This window comes from Melanaphis sacchari, unplaced genomic scaffold (genome assembly GCF_002803265.2).
Source record: "Melanaphis sacchari strain LSU unplaced genomic scaffold, SCAv2.0 Contig174_pilon_pilon, whole genome shotgun sequence".
NCBI classification, from domain to species: Eukaryota; Metazoa; Arthropoda; class Insecta; order Hemiptera; family Aphididae; genus Melanaphis; species Melanaphis sacchari.
Window position 1 is genome coordinate 226,341 of NW_020270814.1, and position 26,844 is coordinate 253,184.

Here is a 26,844-nt window from a genome sequence, read left to right on the forward strand (position 1 = left end):
ATCGTATGTCAAGTGAAAAGGCACCAATAGCTATTTTATAACTAGATATAAAAACCTATCATTCTATAAATATAACCGTTATTTTTTTAGGATCTTCAAATAATTTATTATGGACTTCAAAGTTTGGAAGCTTTGTATACCTACAGAGATTCCGCATTGCGCACTCTATGCAAAACTGTCAGATACGAACACCACGAAGCCAACGATGTGTTATACTTGTAAGTATAAAAATTGGAACACAAATTTTTATACACTAAATTGCTATAAATAAATTTATAGTTAGTTTTACAATAAAAATATACGTATTGTTTATCATTATTTTTTCTAAACTCTGATCACAGTAATAATCAATGAAACTCAATGTACGCATAATGCATTTTAGTTTTCTCAAAAAAAAAAAAAAAAAAATTGTTAGAGCACCGAAATTGAATGGCTCTACCTAGTAATCACTTGTTTATCTGTCTATCTATAAAAACTTTTTTTCTTCAATTATTTCTTAATTACCTGTTCATAAATTTGGTAACAATATTTGAAATTGAAACTTTTATGAAATATTTATTATACATTTCAATAGTTTGTAGATGCATGACCTGTACAATATAATATATATAATATTTAATTACAATATTTTTTTATTTTTTTATTATTGAAAATAATATTACCGTTGAGTTCTTGTAAAATAGTCAAAATCATCAAATAATTTAATGATATACGTCTTACAGACTCGATAATTTTTATATTCCTAAACTCATTATTTTTAGTCATTGTACTTATCACCCTTGTAAGTTATAATATTATGATGTTAAAGTTATTGTTCGATAATAGTAGAATCATACCTAAAACAACATTAAAATGTTTAGATACACGTTAACTGTGACAAATGTATAAATCTTGAAGAGTGTGCAATGTAGTTACTAACTACTAGTTAGTAATAATATTTTAAAATAAAAATTTATAATTATAAAAATACGGGATTAAGTGCTGCTATCTATGCGTTTGAAAACAACTATAATTTCACGTTTTAGTATAAATATTTGCGTGTAGATAGCGATCTACCTACAAAACTCGTTTTTCAAATAGCCATCAAAAAGCATTAGATAATAGATAATTAGAACTATTATCAGATTTTCTCCCTCGTTTTTTCGAAACAACTCAGCAGTTTATTGTTTCCAATAGGCTTATAAAATTATAAATTTCAAGTCGCATTTAACTTTCATTTTAATATCATACAATTTAAATATTGGTCTAAACCGCACAATATAGATTTCTTATAATTTACAAGTGTATAACTTCAATAGCGCCGATAGATAATAAGTGTGTAAAGATGAATTTATTTGTTATATTCTACTGAAAATTTTTCAGTACCGGAGAGTTGGCGATGTGTTGGTTTGTGTTGCTGTCGGGTTCCGTGTTCATTGACGGAAAACTGTTCCTGCCCACGTCCAGGTAAGATCATTTAAATGCTCAAATAAAACGTTATTGGTAGATAGGTACCTAGCTAGTACGTTTTTTTTTCTAAACAATTTTGAATACCATATTTTTACCAAAACTAAATCAATAAAATCTAAACTCAACCAAACGACATTGCGCGACAAACACATTTTATTATTTAGTAGACAATTACATTTCGACATTCGTCGCACGTCGTCGATACAACTTATATATTATCATACGAAGATATTCATTCTATATTGCATTTATAAACAAATATATAAAAATCCTATAAAATGTGAACTCTAATCAAGCAATTCAACTTATGCATGTACCGTTGACATTGTAATTTGTTGTCATTGTGCGACGTCAGATGGGAAAGTGTGAATAGTCCTACTGGTTCGCGAGTTTTCTAAGATCACCGAGCTAAACCATGTCAATTTATAAACTTTAAATTAAAATATTATTATAAAAATATAAAAATAACTTTCAAAATAAATTTACATAAGCATATTATAATACACTCGTAAAATAGTTATAAATGTGGATTGTCATTAATGAAAATTTAATTTAGTCCGACATTGTTGTTTATAACTTTTAACTTTTAATAAACTTTTAATATACCTACAAGATAATAAGGATAATTTTATTTAAATGTGATGTCAGCAACACATGAATCCCGCGGTGCTGTAAAATATAAATAATCATTTTTAATTAGTATGTTACACAATGGAACAACTATTGACACAAAACCTTATGGGGTTTTGGTTAAACTTTTATCTGAAAAGTGACGCTGCAGGAATTTTTTTTTCTAATAAATATGATTTACAAGTTCCATGATTATATTATGTAATATACAAAAATATATTTTATTATAATATAGAAATTATTTTTTAAGTATCTAGTAACTTCTTTTCTTAGCCTTTAAAAAGAGATTACTCAAATGTCAGTCTTAATTGCTTATTTGTACATGAAAGATTGTAGACGATAAACATTTTCAAATATACAAAGTGATAAGTTAAATTACTTATGCAACCCAGTCTTTCAAAAAAAAAAAAAAAGTTAGTGACAGATCATTAAAAAGAAAAAAGAAATAAGCTTATAAACTTCTAATACAATAACTTTCTGAAAAAAATAGTGGCCGTGTACGTGTACCCCCCAGTACGTCTTTTTATAATGTTCGTTAATACTAATTTATGTTCCGTATTCTCAGAGAGAGTTGTAACATCAATTTAGATGTTGCTGAGTGGAGCATTGCAATATTTGTTTTTTAGTGATGTGCGTAAGTTTGTTAGGGAGGGTCAAGAATGAAAATTAGTATACTAGTGTTCAGTAGATGCTTTTCAAAATAATCAGAAATACTAAAAAAAAATATATATATGAAAAAATGATTAAAACAAAATCAAGTTTTGATAAAATCGATTTTTTGATTTTTTAAATTTAAAATCAAATATTTGATTTGAAATTATCACAATATATTTGCATTTTCCAGACATGATGATATATATTTCTGAAATTTAATACAAGGTTTCTAATAAACTTTTCATATACTGATTAATAAATTTCGAATTATTTATATAGACGAATTTATTTTTATAAATTCAAATTTTAATGAAATTTTACATTTAAACGAAAAGAAATGATATATGTTATTTTTTCATATATATAACAATATTTCATAATTAAATATGTATAATTATTTTAACCAAAATATTCAAAATATTTTTACTAATTTCTAATTTCTAGCCATTTAAGCCATAAACCTATTCCATTCGTTTTATGGTACGCGCTTTGACTTTTAAGTTGTTAATTAACCTCAATAATACATAATTTACTATTTTAATAATTAACAACTAATAATATAATAAAGGTAATGTTTATAACGAAAATTAATTAAACAAACTGCACTAATAATGGAAAAATTACTTATGATAATATGAATAAATTATAAAATATCATTATTTATTAATAATATATAATAAAGACTTACACGCATAATCCATAATCATTTTTCATATTCAATGATTTATCATTGAATTCAAATTTAACACATCTATTACCATTTATAATAACCTCTACTCCATGACAAGATACGCTTCAAACCTACTGGCTCTTAAACATAGCAGATCAAGTTCCTGGGTTTTTTTTTTTTTTAACGAAACGGTCTTACGTCGATTATTTGCTCCGCATCCTTCACCTGTTTAATTTTTTTTTCAAACCGTTTTTTAGTCGCCATTAACCGAAAATCTGTAGTTATACCTACCGGCTATATTTAGGAGAAACGATTTGATTTTGCCGATGTATATTTCCATAGCACTATTACCTAGAATCTGACAAAACGTGACACCCATTTTCCAGGGATTATCTACGCGCTCGTTGTCGGGTTTGTGATAAAGCGCACGACCTGTATAATTCACTGTTTTCTCATTGAGATGAATGATTTTATATAATTATTATTACGATCATAAGTTAGAAATTATATCATTTACATATAATTTGCTTGGTTATGTAAATCTAAATGTATATATCCTTGAACCTTAATAAAACATAGTTACGTAACACGCTGTACGATGATTTATAGAAGTTTCATCGATTCCGCCAGACCTTTTTATACTAAAGGAAAAGGTTTATCGACTCTGCTACCTTATCCGAATAGAGAAAAAATTTAATTTCCCGAATAAAAATTATGTTTTGATTTTGCGTATAAAATTTAGTGTATACAATTAGGTATATATGTATACATAATAAAAGTTTTTTTTATTAGTATCCTCGTACATATAAAAATAATTATTATTAAAGCATTTTTATTTTAATATTTAAATAATTGTAATATTTGTATTATTTTGTTGATATATTGTTAATATTATAATATGTATTCACAAACAGAAACCCGTTTCTCTTTATTATCTGTTCTAAGACCTATATTGGCTAAACTCATTATTATAGATTTAATTTTAAATTATAATTTAAAATATTTCATTTGAACATTACCCATGCAGTAACTTTTTAATACTTCATCGTTCATGGAATTATAATTACTGCCAAGACAATCAAAGTGCATACGAACCTGAATGAATGAAAAACAATTCATAATTTGAAACCAAAAATTTCTTTTGATATTTTATTGGTTTTTTTTTTTTAATTATTATTATTCGAATAGAAAACTAATAAGACTAAGTGTGGCCATTTCAGAAAAGATCCGAAGAAAACAAATTATTTTTCATGATATAAGTAGATTAGTAAAGTACAGAATTGTATATAATCTGTCCCTAGATAGCATATTCCTTAAAACGGCACTGGCTTGATGGCAACATTTTATCTACATTATAGGCATATAGGTGCAATTTTAATTTTCAATCCTTAACATGTAGCCGCTGCAAAGGCTATATAATTTTATATCAAACAGACTGGAGGTAGATTTTAATCTATTTACACTACAAATAACGTTAACTAGTAACCCTTTATATATATATTTTTAAATCTTACAATATTTTCGCATCGAATATTACTGAAATATTGTCATAAATGCTTAAAATTATTATTTGATTGTTACATCCATGATAAAATAAATTACAATATCAAAGAAAAAATGGTATAGAACATATAAACATTTTACATAATGCATATTAGATTAGCTAAAATCATAAAGAAAATAACGACCAATTATAAGAATAGCACCACAAATTAAGATAGCATTCATATATCTAGGTACCTACTATATATGTCTATTTCGATCGATCGTATAGATTTTGAATAACAAATATAAATAATTAACATGACAATGCACTCTATCCAAATTGCTGCATTTATATATACGTGGGTTTATTATCACTAAAATCGAGGGCTTTGCATAATAATTACGTAAAACTTACCCTTCTTGGCCCTCTTTATGTCTAGTTTATATGCCACGGTAATAAATATTTATACTCGTAGATTTTGTCCCAACAGTGTAAAACGCCAAACAGTTTTTGTTATTTCTTTGAAGTGTAAGCACTATGTCTTTGAGTTATTTTTTATAAGCTATACTTTTAATTTATATGAATTTATATTCAGTATATTAGATGCTTTATTTACATTAAATAAAATAAGCTGAAAAATCTCTATAATAAAGATAAAATATTTGATAAAGTCGTATAATTTTTAAAATATTTGCCAATAAATTTGGGTGAATTAATTTTCAAATTTTACTTAAATAAATCATAGTTTATACAAATAATTTTAATGAGTAATTATTACTATTTATTATACTCGTATAGCATATCTAAAATTGAAAACATAAAACAAATGCTTTTTTTTCATTAGTTAATAGGTTAGTAAAATGTTTGCCTCCCTCTTTCAAAAATTGAAATGATGCTATTGTAAACAATTATTTTAATATTGTATATTAAATATTATACATTTAAGCACTTTTTTCTTATTAAATTAAATGTAGTGAGTAAGTAGTAATCTTATTGAAGGAACATTAAAGATTTTAAAACAGATAGATTTTTTAAAGATTATTATATTTATTTAATTATTCAAAAATATTATATTATGTATACTGTATCTATATTTTTGTCCATTCCGTGCAATTATTATAAAATGGACGTTTAATTTTTCGACGAACCTGTCCATCATTCATTAAGTTAGGCGTTTATGCTGCAAAATATATTGATGTATTTTAAAATGTATCACATAATTTTCAAGGCGTTAATTATAAATTACATTTATTTTTCATTAAATATTTATCTTATGTAATTATCTATTGAGTATCATCGAATTATCTTTTAATCTAGTGTTTTTCTATAATTTAATATTAAAATTAATTATTAATTTTAATAATATTTTCAACTTCCTCAAAAGTTCTTTTTGGAAAATTCATTAAATTATAGTAAAATAAATAATTAAAATGCACCGAACAATAATATTTAGTCAATTTATTAGCATTAATTCTGTATATTATTTTGAATTTGGATAGTAATATTTATTAGTCATTGTACTCATCACTACTTAAAATTCGTTAATTATTAAATAAGTTATATTAGTACTATGCACGTTGGCTAACATTATTAGTTTTTTTTTTGTATTTTTAAAATAAGTTATTTTAGTATTTTGTTAATTTAATGTTAATTATTAGGTAATAATTTTTATATTGATACAATAAGAAATAGAAGAATACATTTCATTTTTAAAACTAATTTTTATTTATTTATAATTTATATTGAATTAGTATTTACTATATAAACTATAGTGTTATAATTTAATTCAAACAAATACAAAAAAAAAAAAACCTAATATTATAAAAAATTGAAATAAATCAGAATATTTTATTCAATATAAGTGATGGATATATTTTAGACTAGATTTATTTTTAGAAGGTTATGAAATTATTTTCTCTTATCCGGTCATATTACGTTCTGCAACTCCCTCGGCAAATACGTAAAACAAAAACGCCCTAGCACACACTGTCACCGATAGATTCCGTTTTGATTGTATATATTATAATATATAAATGATAAATACAATTATGCGTTTCGATATTATGCATTCTGTTTATTATTTAAAACGTAAATAATGAAAATCAATTATAAATTAATAATTTTGTATTTCACTGCCACACAGTTACGTATATAGAAGAAAATATTAGTTAATTAAAAAAGTATTTTCCCATATTTGAATAATTGTATGAATATAAAATGTTAATTTAATACCTTTTTGACATTGCCCAATATATTTTTTTTTTTACTTCGTTTTAATGGTCTTCGGTCTGATTGTTTCAAAAATTGTTTGATTTATAAAACGATTATTAACAATCAGCTAGTACGTATTGTAATGCAGCACAAGTTGTTAAACACTTAACGATTCCGACTAAGCATCCCCTTAACGTGACGTGATACGCTTACAATAGAGACTTGAATTGGACTTAATTCTAGCCCACTTTTAGGGATCAAGACCTGATGCGGGTTTGGATTATGAATGGTTTTAAAGAGTGCAAAAGAGGTCTGTGGTTCAGGCCAAAAAAAACGCCTCTGATAAACCAGAACGTTAATAAATATTTTATCTTCGTCCTACGCCGTATATATAGAACAGCGATTACTTGTCTCCTTATTTTTTTTCTGCTACATTGGAACAACATGTGGGAAGTAATATGGAACTTATTATTACACGTGTTATTTTAAAGGGAGTTATGAAAACAAAAAATTACATTCACGGACACACGGAAATATTGCAGACAAATAGACATAAATATGTTGTATATAAATAATAATACGTAAATACGTACCATGTTAATTTGAATGTGGCATCCTTACATAAAAATACAATATTAATATAATTGCACAACATTTACTACAGGAATTTTTAGGCTTATAATGTTTAGGTAGGTGCATAATTTATTATAAATTATAATGCATAAATACTTTAGTAATTTAGTATAGATTTTGCAAAAAACAAACAGTAATAATTATTGATGGTTTTTGTTTAATATTTTTGTTATTGTTATAAATACAATATATTATATTTTCATAAGGAAAAAATTTAAATTTAAACATTATCATTATCATTTTTCATTATTTATAGCTTGAATTAGTAAATTAAAAGAATGGGAACTCAAGTAGAAATTAAACAAATAGCATTCTAACTGAACATTTATTAAACACCAACCCATGGGAGGTTTCCCCCCATTCCCTTAATTACTACCATCATATTTTAAATTAAATAAATTCTAATGTTTATTATTTTTGACTTAGTGTTAATATGTTTACGCTTTTAATCACTTCAAACTTTTAATTTTTTTCCTAATTGTATTAAATAGAATAAAACCATTATAGGTAGGAAATTCAATTAGAAAACGTATGGTACAATAATATAATATACAAAAAAAATATTTTGTTGTTATTTATATTTTATATTACTCGAATGCGTACCCGTGCGTTCTTTTAAGAAAATGTAGTATAGGAACGCTAATTAATATCAAAAACTAGTTTAAGAACTGAGTTCCCATGCGTCCCTCCTAATTCGAGCACTGATTATTCAGACTTCAGTTTAAGTATAATAGCATAGACTTGACAGTACCATATAGACATAGTATTTCATTATTGTGAATTTCGTTTGTTCTACATAATTTAATGTTTACTTTTGCTAAAACGTTGTAATTGATATATGTAGATGTATTGTGTATAATTTTCGGAATGAATGATTTCCTAACTATAACAATAAGAATTTCGTTGAATTGGAATTTTACTATAAAACTACTAAACATAATTATACTGCGTAGTGCCAGTCATTTTAATTTTATCCATAATGATTTGTAAATTTTGTAAAATTAAAGAAAATTATTATGTTAGACATTATAAATCCTTATAAAAAGCCGATATTCAAGGTAGTAAGTTAATAGTGAAAATTGCAAATATTCCTATCTTTATTAGAATATACTGTGAAATATTTTACTCTGATTATAATTTAATCTACTTGCTAGTGCTTGGTGCGTCTACAATTGTTTTTGAGACGTCAATATTGAAATAATATATCAATTATAATTTTCATCACGTTTAAATTCCTTTTTCGTCTTTATTGATTGTTGATAAAAACTCCAATTTCTATTAAATGATTTGAAATATCTTGCGTTTTTAAGAGTTGTAATATCGTTAACGTATTTGCTAATAAGTATTATATTATTGATTAATAATTACTCAAATAAAGTGAATAATGAATTAAATAAAAAAAAAAATTCTCACGTAGATAATATACAATTTAGGAACATGTAAAATTTTTACTTAATGTAAATCTAATTTGAACAAAATTAATTATTAAAAATTAAAAATTATGCATCGATAGAATATTTATAGTAACATTTTAATTATAATTCGGCATATAGTTGACACTATATTATTAGAGTATGGACATTTCACTTATCGTTTATTCATTCAAATACACTAGAAGTAATTTTCTCAAGACAGGAAGAAAAATAATTAATTTAGATTTTGAATGGTACAGCGTACATCTTAGAATTTAAATTTTATTAAGTTATAAGGGGCACGTTTAATATTAAACATTTTTGATGTATCTAAATCACTGGAAATAAATTGTGGAATAAAAAAAAAAAATTGAAATAAATATGCAGAATAAAATAATTCGGACGTTGTTGTTATGAAGATAATATATTATAATGATATCCTTTCGTTAATCCGTGTGTTAAGATTCGTTTTTTAATATTATATTATTATTAGGTAACCATATAGTATTTAAATTTGCCTAGTATTCATTGTAGCATAACTGTATAACTATCCATATTATGTAGGTATGCAGTAGATATTGCGGGTTATGTGGGATAATATTATAATATCCTTTAGGAAATAAATTCAAAACACTTCAAACGATGGCGTGGGGTAAACGCCCTTACTAAATACACAATATTTATTAAAACCGCCAGTAAATCTCGTAATATTTAGTACTGCTATTCTCGACAATTTAATGTACTCAAGTATATATTTGGTGGGAGAATACCCAACTAGATAGAAGCATACAGAAGAACTAATATACAATATGTTTTAAAATCTATGAAAATTTTGAAGGTGGCCATCCTTGGTTGTGTATGAATATAATGTAGATCTCAAGCAACAAGCTTTTTATTTAGATTTGAGACTAATTATTATAATAGCTATTATTTGCTCCTTGAAATACTAGCTGCTATGACTTATTTTGATATAATTTAAAGATTACATAAATTTTTCCATTTTGAGTGTTTCGACAATTCTTTTGAAGTTTGTTTATTATGAACCCATGTGGGTCCCTAGGGGGGGCAAGACAAAGCACTTCTAACACCTCTAGGATTTTAAATTTGTTTCCTAATTGTAATAATTTAATGTTAAACTGACGAAAAATAATAATTTTCTATAAATAAAATGTATAATAACAATACCTAATTTTAATAATGACATAACATGATAATGTAGGTACTGTAAATAAAATTTATAAAAAAAATCATTATTTATTTTTTAAATTAATTTTGCCCTCCCTCTAGAAAAATGTCTAGGGATGCCCATGTAAGAATCGATATATAATGAACAGTGAAAAAAATTGAATATTTTAAAGATATTTATTAAATAAAAATATTTAAATGTATATAATGGTTTAGTAATCATTTACTTAAAAAGTCTTTAACAAAGCCCTTTATTCCGAATACTAGTATATACTTATATTATACTTGTATAATTAAATAGATATTTAAATAAAAGTATTTGTAACATATGAATGATTACGTATATCACGTCATATTTATATACATTATAAAATAATAGTCATTATAAACTATTATAAAAATGATGTGTCGCCACGAATATTTGTCAACGCGCATTGATGTTATTACTCCAGGTGAATAGGTACAGAACGATCGAAATTACAAAGATATCATTCTGGATTAGTTGTACGGATTGTAGGTTGAGTCGATATTTATAATCGGACACAATAATTAAATATTTCAAAAAATTGAAAGTACACTGCACGATTATAATATTATAGCCATTTGACCCTCGAAACACGCACGTTCTGTTGTTTGAAGGCTCCCCGCCGTATCGACGATTGTGTATAATAATAATATTACTTCCTACCTACCTGTACTTTACGACAATAAGATTTGATAATTAAATATACAACGTGTGTAATATGTATAAAGAAATATCGGTGAATGATTTGATAGCTTATCACCCATCATGTTGCATACGAAATCATGTCGCCGCAACCACGGTGTTTAATGCGAAATGACACACATGACAATCACCCGCAAAAGTTTTCGAAAAACAAAAAAAACTGTCATTAATAGTTAGACTTCGATCTTCACACGACAAGCATACTCAAGATGCCCTCCTATAACATAGGTCTTACATATATTATGATTTAAAAAGTGTTCTTCAATCTCATTGGACATGTTACCCATTTTAGTTATTATTTGTTTTTTACATTAACCAATATTCAAAAAAAATAAAATAAATATTTTTGATAAAAACTGTGTATCACGTGTAAATGATTTCTGTGACTAATTTTTAATTTATTGGTATTTATAATCAATGATATTATATGATTTATTATTAAAGTATTTAAAATATTTAATAATTTAAATTTAATATTTGTGCTACGTTAATTAACTATAAATAACTATTTAAATTTTAATTGAAAACATTTAAAATTTTTAAATCTTGTTTTACTAACTTTATCTAAAAATGTAATATTTTATACAATATGTGTAGCATTAGTTAATTATTCCAATATTAAGCTAATAATACTAAAGTTATTAATAATTATTAAAACCTTTAATTAATACTAGTAATTAAAAAATGATTATACCTATTATTTGATGTACATCTCTGTATTTTTTTTTATAAAGTAGCCGCAAGTAATAATTATTTTTGAGAATCTTAAAATAAGTTAGAGTATATGTAACTATTGAGTGACTCCTATCTTGATAGTTTGTTGCTACTTGCGTAAAAACATTATTTCTTATCAAATATTCATATTGTTCTTGGGGATCAGATTGTATATAAGCGCCTAGAACAAAAGAATCTTGAAAGAGATACTAATTACTGAGTAATGTGATATAAAAATGTATAGATTTTTAGACCTACATAAGTTATGTATAAGTAGATTGTGATAATTTTTTGTGCACGGTGGGCAAATCGATGTAAGATAATTTTTTACTGTCGTGTTCATATTTGATTTTAAAAGTGAAATTGTTTTTGACAATGTTAAGTACAAAAGTCTCGTAAAATAAAACACCGTCACCGGTAGATACATTAATTAATTTCGTTGTTCAAGGTATTTGGTGTGATACATGGAGTAGCTCATTAGATTAATTTTTAATATTCTATTTACCACGTAGTATAAACCTACGTGGTGAACTACCGAGACCGGATACAAATCTAATCAATACATTCAGACCATTCAGTATGACGGATCACTATTCACTATATTATTATTATCATAGTCTTACGGCGATAAAACGGCGAACGCGGTGTATACGCGCGCACTCCGACGGCGGCGTCTCGTCGTCATTGTACTGCGTGTATGATATACAATAAAAATATTATAGAGTAGCAATTGTACTGAGTAGTAGTAGTAGTAGTAGTAGTAGTAGTAGGCGCGTCATCCCCGTCACGGTGCGGCGGCGTGTGCAACGTGCATACGCGCGCACGCACGCACGAGGACGCGGACACCACGAGAAGGGGCCCTTTGGCAAATGAATGGGGCACGTTGACGACGACTACGACGTCGGCGTGCCTCGTCCAGGTGGGGCGCTCGCGATGGTGTGGGACGGTGCGGTCGGCGCATCGGAGTGGGGACAGGCAGGAATTGTCGGCAGCGGTGACGGTACTGTTTCACGGATCGCGCATCTCCCTCGACGCCGCTCCCGCCGACCGTCAGAACCGCCATCCCCCCCTACACTGCCGACACGACGGTTCGTCGCGCCCATCGATGCCGTTGCACGCACGCACGCACGCACGCACGCACGTAACGTAACGCGACGGATTAATGCGCACGCGCAACACCGAGAAATGCAACACCGAGAGTCCGACGGTGCGGCGTGTTGTCACACACCGCTCGCACACACACGCACAGAATCGACGACTACGATCGCGCATACTACTACTATACTATTTCGTTTCTCTAATTCTCTCGACGGTCTAGCGGATGAAATCATGTTCACGCAACGACAACAGCAATGAAAACGTCGACGATAACGGTTTGATAACAATTCGAAATCGTTAATAATATTATTCAAGTACGACAGTAATAGTTAGTATTACAATCCGTCCTTTGGGCTCGTTCTCTTCCTCGGTGTGCGCGAAAGTGTGTGTGCGTGCGTGCGTGCGTGCGTGCGTGCGTATTATCAAGTGGTAAAAAAACAATATTTTTGTTATCGTTATCATCGCGGTCGTCGGGTGTTAGTGTGGTCGTGTCGACCGCTCGAACATTAGTGCACACTTCTCGTCCGTCGTGTCCGGTACGTGCCGTTTCGTTTGTGATTTTTGTTGTTTTTTGTCTGCCCGTCCGAAAAATTCGCGATCTCCGTCCGATCGTGTCGGTTTGCTGCTCGTCGCGTATTTATAACCTAACAAAAACTCGGCTTCGGCAGTGCGCGCGTGCGTGTATACTATGTTGTGTTATTATTATGTGTGGCGCCGCGTGTGGTGATTCAACACGCGAAAACAATAATGTTGGCCGCCTCGGCGCAACAACAGCGACGACGACGACGACGGCGATAACAGAACGGTGAAAGGACTTCACGTCCGTGCGTATATATCTCGATATCTCCGAGACGTGTGTCTACACCTACCTATTTTGATATTTGATTTTTTTCAAACTCACGATCCGGTATTCTGGACGATCACCGATCGCCTTCGGAAAATGAAAGGTAAACCGTTTGTACTGTATCTACCTGTAATAGGCATTAGGGTACGACCGCTGAATTTTGCATCGAATAATATATTACGTAATTTTAATTTGTATGCATTTCATACGTTAGGATAAGTCGGATAGGATTTGTCGTGTGCTCGCACACCCATGTCCATGAACATGTATGTGTGTGTGTGTGTGTGTGTGTGTGTAATCGTCGACAAAAACAACAGTTTTGAATATCATTATTATTACCATCATCACCGTCATTATTATTATTATTATTATTATACACGCATCACCAAATCGTCGCCGTCGTACACAATGTACATATTATTTCCCCCGAGACAAACGACTAGTGACGATGTTAGGTACGCGTCAGTGATACGACTCTTACAACTGACGAACAATATTGCTAGATTGCCGTCTACGATCGTGTTAATTTAAATTTCCATAAACTCTTAGCCGCGACACGTCCTCTTCAGTGTGCGAGCAGACGACAAAACGATAAACGGATAGAGCGGTGAACAAGTCGCCTGTTAATAATAGGCCGCAGAACAAAACGATAGCATTACTTTGTCACTAATTATGGCGTAGATAGTTGGCGAAACTACGTGATACCATTAACGCGATAGCCATCGTTATAAATAGGGCTATAGTGTTATAGTGTAGCGAAATAAATCGTTAATAGTGTTTTGTAATTTTCCAAAAAAAAAAAAAAATATTACTTAATTTGAGCTAATAAAATAAATTCAATTACTTATATATTAAGATTAAAAAATTAATTTATTAGATAAGTATCATGTAAATTATTTTCATTAAAACTTGGCCCATTAAGTTCTAAATGATCTTTCTACGTTAACTGATGTTATAGTCTTATAGACCATGTTTCATGTTAACTAAATCATTTTAACTATTTTGCTCTATTTTAATATTATGTTTGAAGAAGTAGGTACCATTATAAATTATTAGGTATGTTGATGTTTTATATAATTGTGGGTTCCTAAATGACTTCGATAAAATTTCAATTCCGGAGTTCCAATAATTGTTTTATCAACCAGCTTTCGCTTATAGATTATTTCTGGCAATAATATAATAGATTTATATATTACAATAAAATTATGGAAAATTTTGTATAATTCAATAAAAAAAGCACGTACGGGCAATAAATGCAAAAAAGTTTATTTCATTGTAATCAGAATGATACTATACACATTTATTTATTTATAAGGATTATCTTTGTATCACATTTGTTGTCACAAATGTATTTGTAACAAAATTCTATCCCCAATAATTATACTAATATTAAGCTACGGTGGATAGTAGTTTTTCACTCAATAGAGCGATAGTGTTCAGTGTTAACAGTGTTTTCCTACATATTATGTTGTAGTTGGGCTTAAATTAACCCATACATACCCAACTGTGTATTGTGTAATAACTATTAAAGCGTGCACACGAAAATAGTATCATAAAAATCTTCATCCAGTTAGTTTGCTCGACTGTGGAATTCAATTTTAACAGTTTCAATGTTACATCATTGGTATGCATTGTGATAAACCAATGATGGCCAAAGTTCAAGCCATTCCAACCTATAGTGTGTTTTTCTTTATTGTCTGCGCCGATCTCCACTGTTTAACATATCTCTATGATGGTAATAATGTGTTTTCTTCATTATCATGTACTAGATACATCATTTTATTAGTTTTAAAATGTATATAATCCATAAAAGACTGAACTCATAAAAAAAATCAATAGCTTAACGAGAAATGTATAGACCACTGTGGTATTCTATTGTGAATTAACTACTACTAATCGTTTAAATCATTATCGTTGAACAATTTGTTTCATTATACGAATCGTGTGTAAAAATGTTTTGAGATTGACATTTTTGTACTCTTTATATCTGTCATATATAATTTATAAAGTTTTTAATTAATCAATGAATATCGTCTCAAATATCAATTATACATAAATAATTATACTACTACTAGGTATACCTAAATATATAATATATAATTGTTCATTAATCGTAATATTAGTAAAATGTTTATCAATTAACAAACAGTAGATATTAGCAGATTACTAGTGATTATAAACAATAATTTAATTATATTTTCAATAGATTTTATTATCTATATATTATAATTTGGAACATTATAGTACCAATACATTTTTGGAATTCGATGTCCATAATAATATGTAGAAACTTGTTGAACTGGTTGTAAAATAGTGAATATATTAATAAAGTATTGAATGTACAAGTTAAGTAGGATTAAATTAAATTACATGCATACACTCGCGCGCGTGTGTGTACATTATTTATACATTTATTCTATTGTATCTATTGAACTTGTTTTACGTATTGGCAGGTTCCTACTAAAATAATTTTATGATAAGTATTGAGATAAGTAATTACTAATTACTGGTTGCTAATATTTAGTTAATGTATTTTAAGGTTCATCCGTCTTGCAATTATTACGCTTTAATACTAAATTTGAACAATTTTTCACAAAAACGTGGCCATTTTAGGAAAATATATCGATCAATTTATTTTTATATTGCCTGCAAATCGTGCCTTTACAGTTTGGGAACCAATCATTCAAGATTCTTGGCATAATATGTTAAATTACATTTAATTAACATCGTGCACATATTATTTTTGTCTCGACACGTTAATACTTATTAATAATTGATGCTTTGTGGAGCTCATGTTAATGTGACTTTTCTTACACAGTTTATAGTCATATGTATTCAAATTTATTGCGGGTTAGAAATTTAAAATACATATTGATCGCGATTTACGATCACACACCTGGCTTATGTAACTCTCTTGTAAGTATGTAACCATATGCGATATTACGTTTTCTCGGGTCTGTTAGCAAATTTAATATATTCCTATAATAATACGCATAAGTAACAAAGGTCTTCAATAGGTAATAAGTAATAACTAATAAGTAAATTCAACAACAGTGAATTGCTAAGAAGTTCTCAATTACCTTTTCAATTTTGGCACACACTAATTATCTTGTTTCTATAATGGTAATAGTAATCAATCGATGTGCATGACAAGATTTTTTCGAAAATCATGTTGATGATAATTAAATGTGGATTGATTGTTAAGAAACTAAGGTTAAAATTAATGCATCATACATTCAGCAGTCGGGTGATATTTTATCGACGAAAACCAACTTAAAGTTTATTAAACATTATTGTCCTCGTTTGGCGAGTGTTGAATTTCAATAATATTGTTATATTTATACCAGAATTGTGGCTATGAAATTCACATACACTGTTATTAGTTTAGTTGACAATTTTTATTTATCATTCATCATGTCACTGCTGCAAACTGCAGTTAAGTGTTTTTTTTTATTTATGAATCAGTACGGTAGTGATACCATGTCCCCGGTGGTTAGATGGATCGAGGAAGATAGTCGTCGAACGGAGAAATCAATATCATGACATTATGTCGACATAAAATATTTGTCGCGATTAGTGTGCTTTCTCTCGTTTACCATTGTCAATTTAAGGTTGTAATAGCGAGGTGAGTGATTTTAACACGATCGCGAACGTATATTATTGCTGCCGTTAACATTTTGTACGCGGTCGACAACGATTTTAATTTGGATTTTTTGCTGCGATCGCGTTTAAAGTGCGGAAGTGAACATAACTCGTTTTGCGGACGCGTAGCAAATTCGAATTAAATATGATTTCGTATCGGAGCAATGTAATAAAACGACGGTAACCTGGGGAAAGCGGATTGTCTCCGATACAAAATCGCGCCAATATTTTTACCACCGTTGTTAGTACTTTCTAATGGTTTCTACATGTTATACTAGGTACTCGTGCCTATCAGCCGTGTATTTTCTATATCTTGGTCAAAAATGAAATTTGAAAATGTTTTGTCAGTAAACGCATTGCAAAATTTCTTGAAATCGCCTTTTGCGGTTTCTTACACTGCAGTTACACCACATATAGATGTGGTTTAAATGTTCGGTGTTCACTGTATCAATTCCATCATTATATTGTATTAGTGTATTGCATTTTTTGTAAAAAAAAAAAAGGCATTTGATATGCCTACGTAGTTTTCATTGTTTGACGTAGTCAACGTACACTATGAAGTATGAGTGTGAATAGTGTGATATAGTTTTAATATCATTTTTCATTAGATAAACATATACTTGATAAACAAAATTTATTATATTTTATTTATTTTGTTTAATTTAAAAAAAAAAAAAAAAATTAAAATACTGTTTACGTGTGTTTAAAGCAATAAAAATTGAAATTAAAAAAAAAAAAAAAAACTTGTTTAATTAATGAAAATACTTTTGTGATAGCGTACACTTTTACACAAACGAATACTGTATGTGCAGTGGTCATTGTTTCAATGGTCTTTATTTCTCGCGAAATTGCGAATACGATATAATAATCTCTCGAGTAGTTGGTTCGTAGGAAATGATTCACCGCTCATTGTTTCGATGCACACACTTAATATTATATATTATAATGGACGCCTCGGGGATACCTATTATAATATTGTTCTTGCGCCAATTTCAACGGTGGGTGCTGAGTTGTGTTAATGTGGGGAGGGGAGAATGGTACATTTTTTACCCCACTTTGTAAAATTACAGAGTACCCACATATTAATTAATGATAAAAAATGAGGAAATTAATAAAAACAAATAAGTTAACAATTTGACGTTGTCGCTATTTATGTAGTCGGTAAAAAATAGCAATGTACGATTTTAAATTCTACTGTAGTTATTACTTACTAGAGATTTTGTACAATCAGTTATCGCTGCTTATTCAATTTATTGATAATAATGAAGTTTATGAAGTATGATACCTAATAAAATGTTTTAATTTAACCATTTATGGGGTTATATAAGGTAGAGTTTTTGTGAGGTTAGAAAAAAAGGTTGAAAGTATAATATTATTTAAATTATTTTTTAATGTGTTCTATATAATGAGCCACATTTTCTGGTTCTGGAGGTTACCTCTCATAATCCTACTTGTTTTGTGAAGAAGGATGAGAGTGCTGCTTGTAAACATAATTACAAGCGATGTACATACGTGTGTGCAATTTCAAAAAATAAAACAAAGAATTATTTTTTGTATATGTGTAAACGTTATATCGCTACAATATTTGAAAGCGGTGGCTATTGATTCATACATACAATTAATTTAAAATAATAATAATTCCATCGACGGTCGTACATAACGTTCTTAAATTTCGGTGTCGTGCATTCGTGCGCCCCGAAAGTTTTGCACGCTGTTTTTACGTAACTCACCAGTCACCGTGCCGGTTTGAATAACTTGTACCCGTGATAGGTAGCATACATTTTAATACATTACTATTATTGTATACTTACCTTAGCGCCTAAAGCATCAATATTTACCGAGTATAAAACTATTATCATGTTGCATACACTCCTTCACTCTTTAATATTACGAATATATTATTATATATATCGAATTAAATTTTTAATTTTTTCGCATTGTATACATTCGTCGTTTATAAGCCATCAACTCCGCCGTCACAAAAACCGTATACATACGTAATTATACGTAGGTTACTTACACTGGACTTAAGAAAAGTATTGTCTATTTTATAAATTTTCATACACACACTGGATCGCGTACAACACATAAATAATAATAATAATAACTGTGGAATTTCTATCCAGTTCTATTGCTGCAATAATAATCGTAAAGCGTCATGTGTAGTATATTTTTGTTGTCGATAATGACGTTTTGTCTTTTGTGTAATAATAACGATAAATAGAGTATGAATCATGTATTGCGACAGCATTGTAAATTCGTAACGGATCTTCTCTCGTCTTACACGTTTATATATATATATATATAGGTTTTAGGTACCTATCCGGATATATTATACATATATGTCGCTCCGTTTTCCGGTCGACTACTACAACTGACGACAGCTATCGACGGGCCGGAAATTTCCTGCTCAACTATAGTTCATTATATTATATTAGCTGTTGAGTGTACAGACGCTCTCTTCTCTTCATTGCTAATATATTATGTATACATACAAAACTACTCTCGTTGAAGAGTGATACTCGAAACCGCTTGCTGTGCCTTAAATTTATCGAATTTTGTATCGAGCCCTTAAATAATAGTATAATATAATAATTGAAATAAAACTATTTGAATATGAAAATGGCCATATCTATCAAATAAACAACTGCTTTTTTTTCCAGTACTTAAAATGCACTGAAATTTTAGACCCACGCAATGTACTATGTATAAGTATTTTAAGCGACGAAAACGACTAACGGCTAAACACAATAATATTACATCTTCATGCATATACCTACATATTTTAATAGTACAATAATATTATGTAGATGTGTGACTGTAATGACGGCGGCGCTCTGCTGGGCGAGGCGTCACGGGTCGTTTGGTACATTCTTCGTTTTTATTATACACGAAGTATACTACCCGTTGTTGTTAACTGTTGTGTAGGACATTTTGTTGACCAAAAATAAAGATTTTTTGGAAACTTTATTATATTAACTGAACGCAAACTGGGAAAAAGCTCTCGTGCGTATACCGCTGTTGATTTTTTGTCAATTTACATCATACTGTTATTATTATTTGTATACAATATATGTATACATATATAATACACACATTAAAGCCTTCGAGACGTGTATAATGTGATCATTAGGTGTAGCATAGTTAATACGCATGAAAAATGTATGCGACGCACTAAAAAAAATGCAAAATGTAATATATTATGTTTATAAATTTATAATAATTACTTACATAATGTTTTTTTAACGAATTATTTTGTCTTTTCATCTTTGGAAAAATGTTTATTTCGCATAAATCTTATGTATATGTACTAGATTTACATATTATATTAACTACCTACTTGTAACTAAAATAAATAATTTCTAACACATAACTTATTTTTTTCTTCGTCGTATTATATTATACAAGTAAATAAAACGCAACCTCGTAGATATATAATCCTTACAAATTTTTTACGACTATTTTTTATTTTATTTTTTTTTTTTAAAGATCTATCTATATTATGTTGAACATAATAATATTATTATATTATATTACTCGGATTTTATACTCTGTTTAATATTCTTATTTTGTTGCATATGTTGTATACACCTATTGATTTAAATACAAATTATATAATCAAAATGCTTATGTAAAATTATTGGGCGGTGGTCATTTGGGTGAGTAAAATTATTTTTACTAGCATGAGTGATGTGCATGTGGTTTTATTTTATTAATTTTTGACTTAAGATTAGTTTATTGCAATATTACTGTACCAATATCTTTTTAAAGTTTATTATTAATTAATTATTATGTGTATTATATGTGATATAATTTTTTGATTGTAAATTTACATAAGTAATATACATTCACAATTACTATACAGTATACAGATTAATAATTTACCTATAAAATCATACTATTCATACGTCTTATTCTCCCTAACAAAATTTTTTTTGTCATTTAAATACACCCAAACCATATTACATTTTGGGTCAATTCGCTCAAACAATCCTTTGTCCTATTCGCGACACTACAAGTTAAATAAAAATTAATTGTATTATTTCACTTGTTATTTAATCAATTTTTTTTCCTTTGTTATAAATAGTTATAATATTGATGTTATGTATGTTTATTGTTTTCTATACTGATTGCTACTGAACGCAAATTGGTTATAAACTGAATCATTTCGATCAAAATCGCTTTTTTATCGAATTAATTTTCAAAATTAATCCATTATTTTGTTTAAATTGTTTCTTATTACTTTCAAGCTACAATAAAATTATATACCTAATCAAAAAGAATAAAATACTTCATTATTTCTTCTTAAAAAATTATTAAATTAAATTTATATTTAGGTTTCTACCTATTATATATTTTGTATTGTATTTCAAAGATATTTTTCCATTTTGATAATAAATAAATAACCGGGATACAACTAAATATAATTTTTCTTGCATAATTGAAAATGAATAAATTTTGACTAAAAATTAAAACTAAGAATTTATCCAAATTGTATCTATTTCAGATTATTTATTTATCATTTGCACAGCTTCTTTAATCGCAATTGCTGTTGAATTATTCGTTTTAAAATTGAAATCACAAATTTGTACTATATATTATATAATATATTTCATGTTTTACACATAAAGTTTTATCGTTTTTTTCCTAGTAGTTTAACAATATATGTCACCACTTTTATTACTTCGAATAATAGCTGTATGTACACATACATATAAATACTAAAATTATTACTATTTTTAAATTCCGATAAATTGATTGATGTCGCAGACCTTGTAATATAATTTTTATTTTGAATATACTTTAATTTGCATTTAATTGAATTTAAGCGTTTGACAGTTGATAATAATTATTATTCTAAGCAATGATATTTATTCCCGAAATTTCTTTTAAATTTTAAATATGCACTATAATTATTTGATTGTAATTTGTAACAAGTAAAATTTATACACATGCACACAGCGTTTAAAGACCGTGTACTGCGCGTTATATATTGTGTAATAATATTATACGTTTATATTATATTAGTTTATTGTATATCTAAAAAAAAAAAACATGCAATGTCACCGACATCCGGGGCCTGCCACTGTACGATAATACTACCGTCGCTGCCACACGATAATAATATTATATTATAATAATGATAAATAACGGCCAACACGACCGTTCCCTTGACGGTTTCGCCTAAAAAAAAAAAAAAAATACTAAAATATATATCCACCAAAATTGGACCGTACACGATGGCGCGAGGTCCATTGTTTCGTACATGTACTTGTTATACATAGTTTTGTGGACACTGGTCACCGCCATCGTGGCTTTCACTATTATACGGAATATAATAAATATTGTATTATTATTATATGAAAATATTATTCGGTAACGGTAATTTATATAGGCGACGATAGAAAAATCGAAATGCCTAATATTCGTTTAGTTATACAGGATGATTCGCCAGGCGTGCTTATCACATTTTTAATTATTCAAAATTTTTATGTTATTTAAGAAATAGTGACAAAATTGTATTTTTATTGAATAACCAACTTATTTTACTATAAACAGCAATTGATTTTTTTCAAAATATTAATTGAACTATATCAACATTTAAATGAATACCTAATTTTGAGTGATTACAATGTATATAGTAAGAATAGTATCTCTTTAAATTTGTTTTAAAAAATGTAAAATATATGGAATATTAAGTCTACATAATATTTATTATACTTGGGACAATTAATACAAATTATAAAACATTGATTAAGTACTAATGTATTATCATGTTTAAAGCATCGTAACATAGAAATCTTCTAAAATTATTTAATAATCGAGGACCAATTACTCCTAGTTTTCAACGTTAAATAATTAAAAAATTATTCTTATGAATTTTGATTTAAACCATCTCAATTCACCGGAAAAAAGGTCGTAGTCATTTGGGAGAATATTGTTTTTTATTTGTTATTTTGCATTAGACACTATAAAAGGTATAAAAAAAAATCAAAATGTAAATTAATTTATTTAAAAGGAAAAAATGGGGTGAGCATGTTCAGTGAATCGCTCTGTATACTATTTTTATATCGTGTAAAGTATTTCAGTATTTGGCTTTTACGATCTGGACTCCAAGCGATAACAACGATCTAAAATATCTCGTATACATGGCGGCATATAATCGTAAAATCCCTATCGGTTTCAATGGGTTGACTGGGATGATGGCTTGTTCCACATATAAGTATAATAAATGTATTGTATATGTTCCGGTTGGCAGATGCAAACACAATAAAATTGCCACGAAAAAAATTTCGACCGAGGGAAGGGGTCATACTCCCTATACAAATCGCGAGCGCGTGTAATAGGTATTTAAAAACCCTAAATCCCTACTAGATCACGTACGATTTTTCACTCGGTTCGTATTGTATTATTGTAGTTCCGTTATTTTAATATTGTATTTGTATAGTTTTTAGTTTTATGATATTATTATTGTTGGTCGTTGCCCGTTACGATACAACGTATGCCGGTGAAATTGTCGCCGCGTTTTGGGCGAATTCCTCGTCACGGCTGTAACGTGTGGCACGACAGTATGATGCGCTGTAATCGATTCGTATCGCTGCAACACAGATTTCGTACGTCGTGCGACTTCATACGCACATTTCGCCTGAATTTCTTAAACGAATTCATTCGATCGCATTATTTACGATGTTCAAATTTATATTTTTAAGCTCTCCGTTTACTTGCCTCATTTTTTTGGTAGAACGTTTTAGAAATGTGTTCTGTGCACACTTCACACTGTACGGCTTGCCGATTCTATATTATATCGAATACTTCATCGAACACCCTTAACCTCACTGTTTTTTTTTAATGAAAAGTTAATTGAAATTCTTATTTTTTGAATTATTAAATATTCTTAAGGACTTTATAATTTTTAAATAAAATCTTTTTTTCATAAATGGTGAAGCAAGTCACTTTTTTTTTTTAATGTTGAAATAAAGTGTACTTATATTCGAACGAGTAATTTATGAGTAATTTAACTGGGTAATGATAAAATATTTGAAAAATATGGGGTCTGTAATTATTTTAAAATTATATTATAAATAATATTTATTTATTAATGTTTTAAAATGAGCTGGAAAATAACAGAATTTCATGAATATCAGATTAAATTACAACTATTTTATATTTTTATAAAACACTTTTTAAAGACTATTATCCTAGCATAATACATATAAACAAAGTTCAATAACGAAAACTACTTGTTTAAATTTTTATTTAGGTACATCAGAATGATTAAAAAAAATCACGTGCTTATAACTAATGCTTATTTTCATCAAAAATAGTTATTGTCCTCATCTGACAAAATAATGGATTTGGGGTCGTCCCAGGGCACTCTTTGAATTGCATAAAAGAACCATATAATAATATGGATCTTAAGTGTATGTAGTACTTACAAATTCCAAAGATGGTAATAAATTTGAATAAATTTTTCATTAAAGGAAAAATGGGGAATGAGCGGCGTAATGGTCGGCGAATCACCCTGTATACGCGTTGTATATACAATAATAATAATATAATAATATGTGCGTTCGCCGAGCGCTAATGTTTTTCCGCATATACAAAATCATATACGACGATAATAATATGTATTCGGCGGTAGGTCACGAGGTTCCGGGGGGGGAGGGGCACGCCAAAATTCTCCGAGAGAGCGAGCGAGGGAATCGGCAAACGGCGAGTACGACTTTTGTGGCGTTGGCGTGGGCGGGCGACGAGGCGGCGGCGGCGGCGGGAATGACCCTGCCCGCACCGGCACCGACGCACTACGTGCCATCTGGCGTGAGCATGCCCGCCGCATAACCACCGCCGCCGCCACCACCACTCGCGCACCGCGTCGCCAGGGATGAGTTTCGGCGGCCGGTGCGCGCAGTGCCACCGTCGTCCCGACAGTGGTAAATCGTGCGTGGCGTCCGCATCGGTCCGCGTCCGGGTTTGGGTCGTCGCGCGCTGCGGCCGTCGTCTGCGAACTCGCACCGCACATGCTTCCGGTGGACGCCGGTGCCGACGACGACGGCGACGATGAAAAAACACTCCAAGCAGCTTGAGAAGCGTATCGACGACCAACGGCAGTTGCTGCTGCTGCCGGGGACGGCCGCCGACAAGCGGAGACCGTCGTCGTCGTCGAAATGCAAAAACGGCATATTGAAAAACGAGTCCAGTCCCGAACTGTCGCGGCCCGCCTCCCGCAAGTCCAGACAGTACTTCCTGGAACCCATCCGCCGGTGGAATTCGTTTCACAACAGCCGCGAGCGCAAGTCCAACGCCGCCGCGTCTGCTGGCACCACGACCACATCGGCCTCGCCGCCGCCGTCGTCGTCGTCGTCGTCCACCAACAATCTGCCTTATCTGCAGACCTTGGTCAACCTGCAGCGGGAGTCCAAGAGCGCTTGCGCCCGATTCGCGCAATCCGTGTTGCCCAAGACACCGCGAGGAGCCGAGGGCTCGACGCCAGTCCTCGGCGGGGCCTTTTCTGCTTGCGTCTCTGCGGCCCCTTCTCCTACCGCCCCTGCGGCCCCTTCTCCTACCGCCCCCGCCACCCCCACCGTCGCTGCTGCCGACGACGACGCCGTCCGGTCGCCGAAATCGGTCCAACAGACCGGCCCCGGATGTCCGGCGAAAAAACAAAACTCCAGCCCGAACCTGTTGTTGGTGTACGACCGCCGGCAGCCGGGTGCCGCGGTTGGAGGAATCGGTGGTGGCGGCAGCAGCCTGACCAACTCGCCCCGTCGGTCGGCCAGAAGACCCAAGACACCTCCACCTCACCCCCACCACAACCAGCAACAGTTAACGACAGCAGCTAATAGTGGTGGCGGCGTGGGGTCGGACTCCACTGGTTCTTCGAAAATCCCGTTCGCCATCATGGTAGGCGACACGCCGATAGTGTGCCAAGGTACCGTGCCCAGAATCAAGGCGATCCGCGCCGATTCGGTGACGGAGAAATCGTCGTATCTGGCTGTCGATTTGTCTCCGCACCGTCGATACTCGTTTTGGTCAGTAAAACGCGCGTAAAACCTCTTGCGGTTGAGCGGTCAGCGCTAACGCACATCTCTAGTAATATTAATTATTTATTTTTTATTTTTATTTTTATTTTGGAACTAACGAGTGACCTCTAGCCATATATTATAATAATGTGAATAATAATATATAGGACGCATCTCGCGCACTTTTTACCGTATATATAGGTATTCGCTTGTGTGCGCGCGCGAAACCGTGAATAACGGATCAGAGATTATTTTCGTTTTCATTTTGATCATCGGAAGATATGATTTATATCATATTATATGATTATACATAGATATATCGGCTTTGTATAGACACCGAGTCTATTTATTATATTCTGTATTTCCCTTAAACATAAACCGTCATATTAATAAAATAAAGATACATGTTATAAGTTTTCACTTAAAAAAAAAAAAAAACTTTCTGTTATTGTGGACATGAGCTGAATAA

General features: G+C 30.3%; 1 protein-coding gene across 4 annotated transcripts in view; it reads left to right on the forward strand.

The window, feature by feature from the left end:
- Positions 1 to 26,844, forward strand: part of LOC112592433 (rap guanine nucleotide exchange factor 2) — a 65,681-nt gene that overhangs the window by 17,461 nt on the left and 21,376 nt on the right. Inside the window, exons 3-4 of one of the 4 annotated variants that reach the window (XM_025336486.1) lie at positions 91 to 218; positions 1,363 to 1,446. In XM_025336486.1, the coding sequence (XP_025192271.1) occupies positions 91 to 218; positions 1,363 to 1,446 (212 nt within the window). Of the gene's footprint in view, positions 1 to 90; positions 219 to 1,362; positions 1,447 to 12,990; positions 13,817 to 25,270; positions 26,385 to 26,844 lie in introns of those variants that run through there. The other 3 variants (XM_025336487.1, XM_025336485.1, XM_025336484.1) reach the window with 3 other exon arrangements.